We start from the raw sequence: 13,988 nt of genomic DNA on the forward strand, positions 1-13,988 counted from the left end.
AATTTTACAAAGAAAATAATACTGATGAAAGAAAAAGGCTACTGATCATCTCTAGTGGCTACAGACCTCAACATCAAGAATAATGCCATTACAAAGGGAAAATTGTATTACTCATTTAATATTACAAATAATGAATAACTAAAAGCCTTGCTTGTGATCCATACAAATATAGGTTTCAAATATGTTAGACACGCTTTTACAAAATTTATGATCAATACATTACCTTTTCATAACAATACAAGATAACAGCCTCAGAGGACTTGGTAGAAAATGCAAATGTAAAATTCTTTTAGATTGTGGAGAAGTAAAGCACATACATTTTGAACATTTAGATTGTGGACAAGTAAAGCATATACATTTTGAAACTAAGGTGTTGAAGAAGATGTTTATGAAATATGAAACTGTACTTAAGGAAGAAATAGGCATGTTAGAAGAAATTAAACTTAGTAGTTAGTGTTTAGAGGATGCAAAATCTAGATCTTACAGCACGACAGGCATTTTAACATTGATGCAGTAAGTAAATTATTTATTTCAGAAATAACTGCAGACTTGGACATACATGGTAAGTATTGATGTTAGATGTTAAGGAACGTAGTAACTAAATTTATACTTAACTGCCATAGATGTAACTGTGTCATTAATGCGTTTGAAGGGCTAGCCTAAAATAACTGAGTCAGGATTTATACCCAACTATTCCAGAAAAACTATTATGAAATGTTAGATACAATTGTGTTTTATAGTGGTTTATAGACATTCTCTCTCCTCAGTATCATTCTGCAATACTGAAATGTCACATTGAGCTAATCCCAGAATGTTTTACAATTAAAGGTTTGGTCAGATTGTAAGTATGGTGGCCTGGCATGAATTAGGATGAGAAAAAGTAAATATATGCAATGTATGTCAAGAAAACAGTGAATTACCATCAAATTCATATTTACATCCATGGAAATGGCTTGAGAACTTGTAATCTTGGCTACATATGGATTATGCTATTTTGTTTTGACATATGCTCTTTCAAAGGGAATAGATGTGCATGCTATGAATTCTGATTATTTGCAGAAATCATTGAAAATTTGAGATAAAGTTCAGCATACAAGATACTCTATAAATGCTAGCATAACTGATAATGGATCTTATGCCACCAGTCAGAGATTTACATAGTTTATGAAAGGACATGAAACGTGTCCCGTAACTAATGTATAATTTTCTGCTTTGTCTAATGCCCTGGCAAACAAGGCTGTGGAGACTTTAAAGGAAGAGATTAAGAAAATAAAATGTAAGACTATGGAAACAAGATTGTTACATTGTTTTGTTTAGTTACAGAATCACCTCTTAGGTACTGACATAGCTATCTTACAAAAAATGATTATGTGGAGAAGACTGAAATCACTGTTTGACTTGCTTTTACCAGATCTGAAACCAAATATCCATTGAAAACAATGAACCCAAAGACAGAATTTTGATAAAACTTGCAAAGTTGAGAAGCTTTGCATCTAGAAAAATTATACGAGAATCTAGATTAATGATTCTGAATAGATCAATGGTATAACTGAAAGCTGCTCAAGACCTATATCTGGCATTGTGGTCACTTGTAATGGCCCATCTGTGAGAAGCAATACTAACTACAGACACTGAACTAGTGTATGATCCCAGAAAAAAGATACACAATGCTTGCTATCAGAAACATCTGTTATGCTACTAGAAGCTGTGGTGGAGAACCCTGTACCTGCTATGGCAACTGAAGACCAAAAGGCACCCTTACCTCTGCCTATGGTGACAAAAGACAGACATTCTTCAGATTTGCCTGTTGCACTTCACCTTGATATTCTACACATGAAAAGTTTCCCTTTTCTCAGCTAAAATACTGTGTTAGATATTGCTGAAACTTTTTCCAGGAAAAGAGCAACAGCAAGAATGCACTCTGGGTTCACTGAAAGCCTAGTCGTCTACCAGATTTTCTTACAGTTCACTGTTGAATTCTTGATACTAAATACTGAGTCCTGAGATGCCGCGAAATAAGGCCAAAAATACAGGAGATGAGCCAATATCAAACCCTGCACTTTTCCTTTAAAATTGTTTTTTTTTTTCAGGGAGGTAAGCCCCCCTGCATCCCCCAGTGTGTTGGGTAAGTCCCTCACAACCCTGAATACCATACCTCAGAGAAAAGGAAATATTCAGAGGAAGGGCAGTCTCAGATTCTGTGTATGTATGTTTGGATTTTGGCCATCCGTTCTTCATATCTCAGGACTCAGCAATGTGGTTCCCAAGATTTTAAACAGCCTTTTTTAAAATTTTTATTTATTTATTTTATTTTTTTATTTTACATTTGTTGACTGGGCTAGTCTAACTGGATATATGTCCATTTTCAGTAGAGGCCCGGGGAGAAAAGCTCAGAGAAAAAATCTTATACAGAGTCCATATTAAGAATACAAATTAATAATTATTCAACCCATTTACATAGGTTTTGCAACAGTAATAAATGAGCATGTATCAAGTTAACATTTTGTAAACATGAATTTACACAGCACTGTGAGGGGCATAAAGAATATATATATATATATATATATATATATATATATATATATATATATATATACATACAATTTTTTTGTCTGCTTCAATTACAGCTTGTTGAGATGAAAAGATCATCAGAAAGTAAATGTTATAGTTGTTAAAGGTGATTAAGGCAAGGGGAGATAGTATCAGTCAGGATTGGTGCATGGACATAGCCATTGGGATTTTAAGAAGATTCTTAGTTGTTTCTTGAAAGGTTGGGTGGATGTGAGGGATGTTAGTTCGCTAGGGAGTTTGTTCCAAGTATTACCCACAGAGTTTGAAAATAGGCAGTCCCCCGATTTGTTGTTGCATTTTAAGGTGGCTACTTGTAGCTTATTGGCGGATCGTAGGGTAGGAAGATTTTTATAAGTGTTGATGAGGTTACAGAGTATGGGAGTGTTGGTGGGATGATGTAAGATCTTGTGGATAATAGTGAGTTAGTTGGTTTTGTACTTCCAGCCATCCTAGAAGTTTAAGATTTTGGCAATGGTGGGTTCTAAATGGGGCCCCAGTGGCAAATCTGGCTATATTGTTATAAGAGGTTGCCAGCTTATTTAGATTGCTTTTGGATAGGTTTGTGTAGATGGGGGAGGCATAGAGAAGGGTGGAGATTAGGTGAGTTTGGGCAATAGTAATCCTGGCTGAAGCCGTGAGAATGGGTTTAAGTCTATAAAGGAAACCAAGTTTTCTATTAACTGATTTAATAGTTAAATTAATGTGTGTGTCATACTTAAGATTATTATCTATTGTTACACCTAAGAGTTTGGTGGTTGCATCTGGAGCAATTTCTGTATCTTTATTTGATGTAACTATGAAATTGATAAGAGGGGACTTCTGTGAAGGAGTAAACAATAATAATTTAGTTTTTTTGGGGTTAAGGAGGAGACAGCATTGGTAGAACCAGTTTTCAACTAAGGTGAATACTTTCTGGGTACTGGTTTGGAGTTCTGCAAGAGAGGATGCGGCACAGATTAATGTCGAATTGTCAGCATATTGTATGCAGGTGGTTTGGGGAAGGGAGGTTTTCAGATCATTAATGAAAATAGTGAAAAGGAGAGGTCCCAGAATAGAGCCTTGAGGGACCCCAAGAGTGATAGGGAGCTGAGAGGATAAGTTATTGTCCCAGAGGACGTCTGTTATGAAGGTAGGATTTGAACCATTTTACAGCTGGAGTGTCAATTGAAACAGACTTAGGTATATAAGACAGTAATTGATGATTAACCATGTCAATGGCTTTAGAGAGGTCTATAAAGAGAGCCGAGGAGAGCAGGTTGCTATTACAATTTTTATAAAGGCAGTCAGAAAAGGATAGGAGTGCAGTTGTGGTGCTGTGGAATGGCCTGAAGCCATGTTGGCAGTCCACTAGTAGCTTATTTTGGAGGAAATGATGAAGTAGTTGAAGGTGAATACATCTCTCCATGATTTTTGCTAAGGGAGAAAGAAGGGCTATGGGGCAGAAGTTTGAGGGTTCATTTGAGTTACCTCCTTTATGTTGTTGTTGTTGTGTCTTTCGGCTTTTCCCGATTAGGGGTCGCCACAGCGGAACTCCGGTCCGCTAATGATTGGCAGTAGATTTTTACGTACCGAGTTGCCGGCCCTGACACACAACCTTCAATGAAGGTACGCCCATTCACGCATGTCTCCACACAGAAGATGCTCTAGCTAAGAATCGAACAGGACAATGTCTTACCTCCTTTATGCAATGGGATAATATGTGAGACTTTCCAGAGAGATGGGATATACGATTCTGTAATGGTTCTGTTTATTAAGATGGAAATAGGGTAGGCAAGTACTCCCGCTGCTATTTGCAGGTATTCAGCTGGCAGGAGGTCAGCTGATGGTGTACATGGTTTAAGTTTAAGAAGTAGGGTGTGTATGAGAGATGTTGGAACGGGCTGGAGATGAAATGTCTGGGGTAGATTGCTTAGTGAGGGTGACTCAGTGGTGGTAACAGGTGGTAAGGTATTTGCTAGGGATTGGACAGTTTCAGAGAAAATTTTATTAAAGGCGTCAGCAATTTGGTTAGGAGTATTTTGAGTCAAATTAGAGGGGGGGGTCGGTGTTTTGGAATGTCCTGGATGGAGCAGTTTATTGATACCTGACCAGAATTTTTGTGGGTTTTTCTGTTGGTTTTCTTGGATTTTATGGTAGTAGTTTTTTTTTTTGTCAAGGAATATTTATTTTTTGTGGCATTTCTAAGCTGTCTAAAATTTAGATGATCAATTTGGTTTTTAGTTTTTCTCCGTTTGGACCAGATTTTTTCTCAGTCATATATTGTCCCTTGTATCATTTGAGAGCCAAGGAGCAGGATTGTTTTTAGTTCTAACAGTGCGAGTGGGAGCATGGTGATCTAGGATATGCAAAAATTTATTGTTAAAGTATGAGACTGCTTCGTCAAGAGGTATTTTAGGGGTGACCAATTGCAAGCTTTGAGCTCAGCTTGAAAGTTAAGTGGGTTGAGAGTTTTCTTGTTCCGGGTAGTTATAAATGTTATTTGATTGGGAATGGAGGTCTTTTGTTTAGTTATGAAGATAAAAGAATGGTCACTAATATCATCAGGAAGTATGCCTGTTTTACATGAGAAGGGGTTACTGTTAACTAGTATTCAGTCTAAGGTGGATTGTTTCTTGCTAGGTTTATGGGTTCTGGTAGGGGAGGTGATGGTTTGATAAAAGCCATAAAAGGTTTATATGTGTAGTTGGATTGGTAGAGTTACCAACATTCCAGTCAATATTAAAGTCACCAAGGAGTATGGTTTCTTGTGGGAGGGATATGGAGAGCCAGCTAAGGGCATTTTCAAGAGTATTAATGCTGTTACCTGGGAGGATATAAGAGCAAATAATGTAAATGGATTTTTATTAGCATTAATTTGGAGCTTAGAGGTTAAGATCTCGGCATTACTAGGTGATGGTGGTTGAATATCTAGCGAGGTGACCTTCAAATCAGATTTAAACAGTATTGCCACCCCACCACCTTTTTTATTTAGACGGTCTAGTCTCAGGATGTTATAACCTGGTGGGAGTATATCATTGTCTTTAGTTATGGGCTTGAGCCAAGTTTCAGTTAGGCATAAGATGTCAAAAGAATGGATGTCTAACAGGGCATGAAACTGGGTAATTTTATTATTTAAACTACGTATATTGAGGTGGCCGATCAGAAGAGAGTTTGGGTTTTTTGTGGGGGTATGAATGGTGGTGGGATGGGATGGTTGGCTTTCAGGGATGGTGATGTTGGGACCTGGGTTTGGGTGAATGTCACCGTGTACACGTAGGCACTGTTGAGGATTGTGTGTAAGTTTCAAGAGTTTACAGAAAATAGGGTCTAGTTTTCTGATTTGGAGATATTTAATATGGGTTAATCTATGAAACTGTGGTAGAAGGTATGATGAAGAGGATGTTATGTTACTGTGGGCTTGAGAAGCTAGAAGAGAGAGTGGAGTTGTTTGTTTTAGGGGGTGTTGAAATCTAGTGAGGCTTAGGGATTCATAGCAAGTTAGGCTATGTGATATCAGTAGAGCGGTAAGAATTATAGATAAGAGGAGAGAGTTAAAGTGTGTTGACAAGCTGGGGCTAGACATTGTAAGGTGTATAAGATAGGTGAAATGAGGTGATTAGGATTTAAAGAAGGCCAGTTAAGGGGTGGAGCTGTTTAAAGAGAAATTAGGTAGTAATGAGATAGGGTTAGCTATTGGATGATGAGGGTTGGAGGTGTGGCTATAGAAGTATAAGGTCAGGTGCAGTGGGGGTGGGTGGAATGGTAGGGGAGCGCAGTGAGCCCGCAGGGTGAACGGAGCAGGTAGAGCCAAAGGGTGGACAAGCCACAAGAGAAAAAAATATCTGTAGCTGTACAAAGACTACAGCTAAGAGGTAAGTGTTGCTAAAAAGAGTTTGCAATATAAAACCATTAAGAATGTGTAAAAGACAGGGTAAAATGTATGAGAGGTGAGTCAAGAAAGGATAGGAAAGACTGGGTAGGAGAGCTGTAAGAAAAGGGTCTAACTTTGTTCTTAGCTAGGAGTTGAAGATATCAAAGTACAGCCTAGTATAGGTGTAGAGTTCCACCTGGTGGCGACAGGAGAAATGGTAGCAGGGAAGAATCCTGTGCAATACTAAAATTAGTTAAGGAATTAGGAGAGAATGGTTGGAAAACTGGGGATGGGCAAAGGGCACGAGCGGGCTGCGGTCGGCTGCTATCACGTGGGAGGCACGATGTACTACTAAATACTTAACAAAAATATATAATCATTTATTAAAGTATTTGGCTACATACACTGAGCCTTTTATTAAGGGGATAGTCGCTCCAAGGGCACGTTGAAGGTAAGACGTCTTCACAGAGTACCTGGAGGTGGTGTTCTTTCCAGTAGTTGCTATGAACCTTTAATTTCCTTGCTGTGGAGTTGTAATGTCTTTCCTGGGCAGGAAAAAGTGGGAGCCCATGGGTAGTAGACTGTAAAACACAAAAAGGGACAAGATATCAAACAAAGTTAGGCAAATATGGGTAGGTAATAAGGAGAAGATAGTGCAAGAGAGAAACAAGGTTAAGCTAGACAGGAAGGAAACTTAGGGAGAATAGTACAGATACATGTGGAGATGGAGGAACAAGAAAAGCAAAAAAGGCGAAAAGATTCACATCTATGCTACTCATAAAGGGAGCATATATGTTATCACAGTCAGATCAGCTAGGGGAGCCTTTCCTACAACTAAAATAACAATCAAGTATGCTATGTCTTAACAAACAATACGTTTTGGCAGGCCAATCTTTTCAGTGACAAACGTGTGCTGTCTTAAAAAGAAATAGCAGGCTAAAAGCAATGCAATAGTGAGTGTGAACTGTCACGCATTTAAAAATAGTACAATCAGTTAGTGCTTGCTGGTTAGGGGAGTCTTTCCTAAATCTAGATCCTTTCTTATAACTAAAAAAATAATCTAGTAAAAAAATATGTATTGTTAGGCAAATCCTTTCAATAACCAACGTGTACTGTCTTAAAAAGATTAGCAGGCTAAAATCAATTCAGTAGTGAGCGTGAACTGCCTGAAATACATTTGAAAATATAACTATTAGTCGGCGCTTGCCAATTCAATACTTCAGCAGATTTGATTAGTACTACCAGTTTGGTTAACAACGCAAAACATTACAAAACATAGACATTGGATAAAGTCCTCAGTGAGAAGGATGTAAAAAACAGGATAAACCTGATAATACAGAAGTAGTGCTAGTGTAGGTATTACATCAGCCCCGAAGCATGGCAAGGGACAGAAGCAGTACAGGATACAAACAGATACAACAAAGGTACCGGCTGATATATCTAATTAAAGCTGAATACACAGTGCAGTACAAGATTTAACAAATACAATGAAGGTACAAGTTAATTAACGCTAAAACATTTAGCGTGTTTCCTAGCAGGCACACTGTAATAACAAGCAACCTAGCTAAATGTAATTAATATTCTGGAGGTACTACAAACACAAACAAGCATTGCTATTATATTAGAGTATTTACTGGGAGGTGCGACGAGCAGCCAGACTGCAGGACCGCTTAGCGGAGATGGCGGATACACCAGGTAGGTATAGTTGATTTAAATAAAATAAGTAAAATAAATGTGATTCCCAAGATTTTAAACAGCCTTCTATACTTAGATCAAAGAAAGTGAGCATAGTATCTCTGCTACTAAAGTGTTAATCTAGCTGGGGGACTGCTGGTACATATTGAGAAGTGTAGCTATTCAACTGTGAAGTACATTTGGTCATTTTCTGTTCAGACTAGATCTGAGCCCTCCTCAAAATGAATTACCTCAGATGCAGCTAGAAGATTGCAGCTAAAAGGTTATTAGCTACAAATCTATCTACTGGCTCTGTACTGGTGCTGTTTTAAAGCCATTTGTCATTTTTGTTCCAACTGTTTCATGTATTTGCCATTTATGTAGAGTATACAGTATGCATTGAATAAAACAGAATGGCTTATCATTCTTAAAAAGTTTGCTAACAGGATAGTTAATCTGAAGAAAGATTGGAAAAAGGCTTCAGCCATGTTTTAAACAAAAGCAATATTAGGTTATAAAGATAAGACAAAGCCTTGATACAGGGGTCTTGTTTAAAGTGAACATTTCTTTACAGCTTTTTGATCCTCATACACAAAAATTAATTATACTCTGCGGATTTAGTTTAAGATCCAGAACGGGCTCTCTACCTACCTGACCACCATGCATAAAAGGACATGTAGGAGAAACCCGCCTGTCTAACTGGTCTGTTTGAATGATCAAATGTAAAATAATCAAGATATTTCTTTTCATAATAAGTCAAAGTCATTAAGTAGATTGTGTAGGAAGTAATAGTGTTACTATTAATACATAAATAATGGTAACATGATGTCTTCAAAAGAAAGCAGGTCACATAAAGATCTGGTTAAGAGAACATTGAATTCTAATCATCAATCACTTTCAATTATGTTATTATGAAACTGCACATACTTCATAGCTAACAACTGCAAACAAAGTTTAACATATGGTGAAAGGAAAAAAATGGCATTTAATATATGACTTTTAATAAAAAATGTATCACTTACATTAACTTCCACACTGGGGAAGATTGTACAGTACTTTGCAGAAACCTTCTTATTCAGGGACTGCACCAAGTTCTTCTTATGTGAGCACAAGGGCCCAGACACTAGTCTGTGGAGATCTAGTTTCAGCTTCTTCAGGCCATACTTTTTCATCCACTTAATGAATGGGAAAAAAACAAGAAAGTTAGTATGTTACATAGCTGAATCAGCAAATATGTATGTGTTGGACATACAAAGTATTGAAAAGAGGCAAAATATGCATAATATTGGTGACCAAGGCATGTGTAGCAGACCAGGTGTCAGATACTGCCTAATGTAAACTGTGGACTAGCTAAAGACCAACTGTCTTCTCTTCCAAGTGAAGGTGAGGGTTGCAGAGCTACATATAAGAGCCTAGTAAGGTGAACAGGTGGGCTTGGAGAGCTGTCCTATATGTATCTATCTATCTATATATACATATACATATATATATATATATAAATGGCTAAATAGATGCTGTAGAAAATAGATCAACCATGAAAAATGCAGAGAAATGCTTCTTTACTTAAGTTCTTTGATTTAGTTCAGTGCAATAAAGTAAACATCACACAGCAGCTAAAAGCTCACAGCTCAAGGCTATATACCAACATCACCCTCATCATCAGTGCAGTCACACACACACATAGGGGCCCGAATGGAGAGATGAAAAGTCAGAAAGCAAAGGAGAGTAGTAGTGCTGAAGTGTTGAAATTAAATTCATCCTCAAGTCTTGTTGAGTACCTAAAATCTCACCAAGGCTTCACTGATATATAGACTGTATTTATATTGCATACATCATGGACAGAAGTAGGACAAAAATTAAAAGAGATAGCTGGGTACACAAGACCCAGGTTAAAAAAGTGCCCAATCCTGGTAGGCGCACTGGTGCCAGGACTGGAAAAAATGACAGTGTATAATTCTCAAATAACGGAAACATTCCTACCATGGGGCCAGGTCAGGTCCAGGGACAGGATGGCCCCCCTGTTGTAGAAGGACGTAGCATTCCACAAAAATCACAAAAACTGATAGGCCAAAGAAGAGCCATAAAGATGACAGAGGATAGAGTGGACTATTGAAGATAAGATAGAAATTATGTATTGTTACTATTATGCAAAAAGCCCAGAATGTCCAGACACAAGATATACAAAACAATTAAGACAGAAATTAGAGCAAAAAAAAATACTTCCGCAAGAAAAACTGTCAGAAGCTTCAAATGAAAATTTGTGTTCATTAATGCAACAGATTTGTGAAAAACAGTATATAGATCAAGAAACTTTGATCTGTTTGGAAAAAGAAGCAGCTGAGGAAGTGCAAAAATATAAACAACAAAACCTAGAGATATTTGAAAAGTATAAAAAAGAAATATGGACATGGGAAAGAAAGAGAGATTTTATATGGTGCAATATTTATGCAAAGGAGAAAACCAAATTAATCAATGTAAAGAAGGCAGCCCCAAAGATATTCTAAGAGAAATACAGGCAAAGGCATCCGGATATGGAAAATTTCACAATAAAAAAATATCATAAAGATGGAACATAGAAAAGAAGATTAGTAAAGTAGAAGTTAAAAAAAACAGAAGTTGAAGTTATGGAGTGCCTGTGAAGTGAAGGATTTAATGTAGAAGGTCTAACACAGGTTACATCACAGCATGATACAGTGAGTCCCCAAAGTAAGGAGAAACATGAAGATCAGGAGACATCTGAAGAAGAAATATGAAAATGGGAAAGAAAAAGAGAGATTTAATATGGTGTCATATTTATGTAAAAGGAAAAAGCAAAACTAACCAATACAAAAAGAGCAGCACCACAGATATTTGAACAGAAATACAGGTAAAGGAATCCAGACATGTAAAACTTTACAATACAAAAAAATAAGACGACAAACAGGAAAAGCAGAAAAGGAGATTAATGGAGTAATGGAGATGTTAAAGAAATAGAAAAAAGAAGTTATGTCTTACCATAACATTCCATCTGTGCTGTTGATCTTCATCCATTCATCACTGATGGGAAGTCGGTTCCGTACTCAGAACTGAGCTGGCCTTATATCAAGCTTGTGCCAACCAAAAGCTCTCAAGCTAAGCCTTTACTCATAGTACCCTTCTCCCTGTTACCTCAGATCGAGTTTGCTGTTTATCAGTAAAGCAGAGGCAGTGTCTATGCAAGTGCCCTAACTCAGCACTTGGACCCAAAGTATTCCCCAGGAGCCTTTGGAGGGGGACAGGGGGTGGGATGTGATGAATGGATGAAGATCAACAACACAGATGGAACGTTATAGTAAGACATAACTTCTTTATCTGATGTTGTTAATCTTCATCCCATTCATCACTGATGGGACAGAGTCCACAGCTACCTGTTGTTCCTTGGGTGGCCCTCATGGAAGAATATTCCTGAGCACTATAGAACCAAAGGATGCTCTTCCCCTGGAGACCAGATCCAATTTATAATGAGTAATGTATGAGGAGAAGCCCATGTTGCTGCTGCACAGATGTTGTCCATGGAGGCTCTAGAATGGAAGGCTACAGAAGTCGCCATCGACCTGGTAAAGTGAGCTTTGATTTTTGTGGTATAGGCTTATTCTCACGATGGTAAATGTAAAGTATGCAATCTCTAAGACATTTAGATAAGGTCACTTTAGAAACAGAATTTCCCATTTTAGGCCAGAAAAGGAAATAAAACGGTCTGATTTATGCATCGTCTTAGTCCTGTCCAGATAAAATCTCAATTTTCTGTGTACATCCAATGAATGTAGGCAGTATTCCCCTTTGTTAGTAAAATTTGGGAAAATACTGGAAAGTCTATAGTTTGATTAATGGAAAAATCCGAAATGACTTTGGGAAGAAAGGTAGGATTTGCCCGGAGTGATACTCTGTCCTTGTGGAAAATAAGACAGGACCGATTAATGCATAGAGCATGGAGCTCTGAAATACATCTAGCTGATGTGATGGCGACCAGAAAAAGAGACTTCCATGAAGAGAATTTGATGTCACATTTCACTGCAGACTCAAAGGGGGATTGAGTCAATGACTGCAGAACTAAAGTGAGGTTCCATGGTTCAATAGGTTGTTTGATTGGAGGTCTGATGTGAGACACTCCTTTTAGAAAGGTTTTGCATGAACGGTGAGTAATCAGGGGAGAGTTTCCAAAACCATTATGAAAATTTGAAATAGCAGCTAGATGAACTTGTATGGTAGAGGCTGCAGCTCCATTTTCAAAAAATGTTGATAAATAGTGAAGGGCTACAGTAACTGGAACCGAATAAGGATCTAGCTTTCTTTTCTTAGACCAAATAGAGAATCTCTTCCATTTCCCTTGATAGAGCTTTTTGGTGGATGTTTTGTGTGAGGCCAGAACAATATCACGTACTGGAGAGGAATGGTTATCCTGCCTGGCAATTAGCGAAAGTGGAGAAATCAAGCTGTCAGCTTGAGACTGGTCAGGTTCGGATTACTCGACCCTTGAGGATGAGAGATCAGGTTTGGAGAAGGATCCAGAATCCATGGTCAGCATAATAGGTAAGGCCGGAGGAAGGGGAACCACACTTGTTGGGGCCAATATGGGGCAATGAGGATCACCTTGCTTTTCAACCAAAGTGCTTTCTTCAAAAATTGGGGAATCAGAGGAATGGGGGGGATAAGCGTACAGAAGTCCCATGGGCCAATCGTGGATCACAGCGTCCCTTGGGGACTCCCCATGCCAGGAAATTAGGGTGAAGTAGCTGCTGCATTTGTGGTTTGAAGGAGAGGGGAATAGGTTGCAGCAAGGATAGCCACAGTGACTGAAAAGTTTTGCTGCTGTGCTGGGGTTATGGGACCACTCGAGAGGCAGGAGAATACATATGCTCAGCTTGTCTGCAATCACGCTGGAATCCCCTGGGATATGCATTGCTATCAGAAAGCAGTTGGAAGCTATCGCCCACTGCCAAATTCTCATGGCCTCTTGACATAGTGGGTAAGACTTGGTTCCTCCTTGTTTGTTGATATACCAGACCACCGGACTTGTTGTCTGACTGAATTGCGATCGCCCAGAAGGAAGAACAGATAGGAATGCTTGCAATGCTAAAAGCACTGCCCTCAGTTCTAGAACACTGATATGAAAGCTGGCTTCTATTGTGTGGACTGTCATATCTTAAAAATGTCCCCCCACCCTATCATGGAAGCATCCGTGGTCACAGTGGCTTGGGGCTGAGGGGGATGGAATGGGCAGCTCTAATGTTCTGTCTCTGGCCTCATCCACCAAAGCAAGTCCTGTTTGCAATGATTGGTTATTAGCACTTGAAAACAGAAGGGGTGATGGTTTGGGAACCATTGAGATAACAGAAACCATTGAAGTATTCTCATGTGAAGTTTCGTGAGTGGCACTATTGGTGTAGCAGCTGCCATGGATCCTAGGAGTTAAAGGATTTCCCGTGCTGAGTCTTTGTTTTGGCAGAGTATCACCCGGAGCTGAAGTCTCAGTCTTTGTAATCTGTGATGAGGGAGAGATACTAAGCAGGAGCGGGTGTTGAAAACTGCTCCTATGAACTCTATGGACTGGGTCGGAATGAGGTTGGATTTCTCCCAATTTATTGTTATTCCCAATAGTATCACCAGGGAGATAGTGTATTGCAAGACTGTTACCAATTGATGCTTGGTGGGGGCGGTAGGGAGCCAATCGTCCAAATATGGAAACACCCGGAATCCTTGCAGTCTCAGTGAGCTGTGACTACTGCTATGCACTTGGTGAACACTCTGGGGGCTGTTGAGAGTACGAACATCAGAGCGTGAAATTGGTAGTGATTAGCTTCTAGCCAAAAGCGAAGTAGTCTCTGGGAGCATTTGTCCATTTTGATGTGATAATATGCATTCTGGAGATCTATGG

The 13,988-nt window shown here is 38.7% G+C and overlaps 1 protein-coding gene across 3 annotated transcripts in view; it reads right to left on the bottom strand.

Annotated features, from left to right (window-relative positions):
- VWA3A (von Willebrand factor A domain containing 3A) overlaps nucleotides 1-13,988 on the bottom strand; it is a 2,208,650-nt gene that overhangs the window by 434,253 nt on the left and 1,760,409 nt on the right. For all 3 annotated transcript variants that reach the window (XM_044089639.1, XM_044089638.1, XM_044089640.1), the window contains one exon: nucleotides 9,118-9,270. In XM_044089639.1, coding sequence (XP_043945574.1) covers nucleotides 9,118-9,270 — 153 coding nt within the window. The remainder of the gene's footprint in view (nucleotides 1-9,117; nucleotides 9,271-13,988) is intronic.

The sequence above is a fragment of the Protopterus annectens genome, chromosome 12.part0 (assembly GCF_019279795.1).
Source record: "Protopterus annectens isolate FY-2018-M chromosome 12.part0, PAN1.0, whole genome shotgun sequence".
In the NCBI taxonomy this organism is placed as follows: domain Eukaryota; kingdom Metazoa; phylum Chordata; order Ceratodontiformes; family Protopteridae; genus Protopterus; species Protopterus annectens.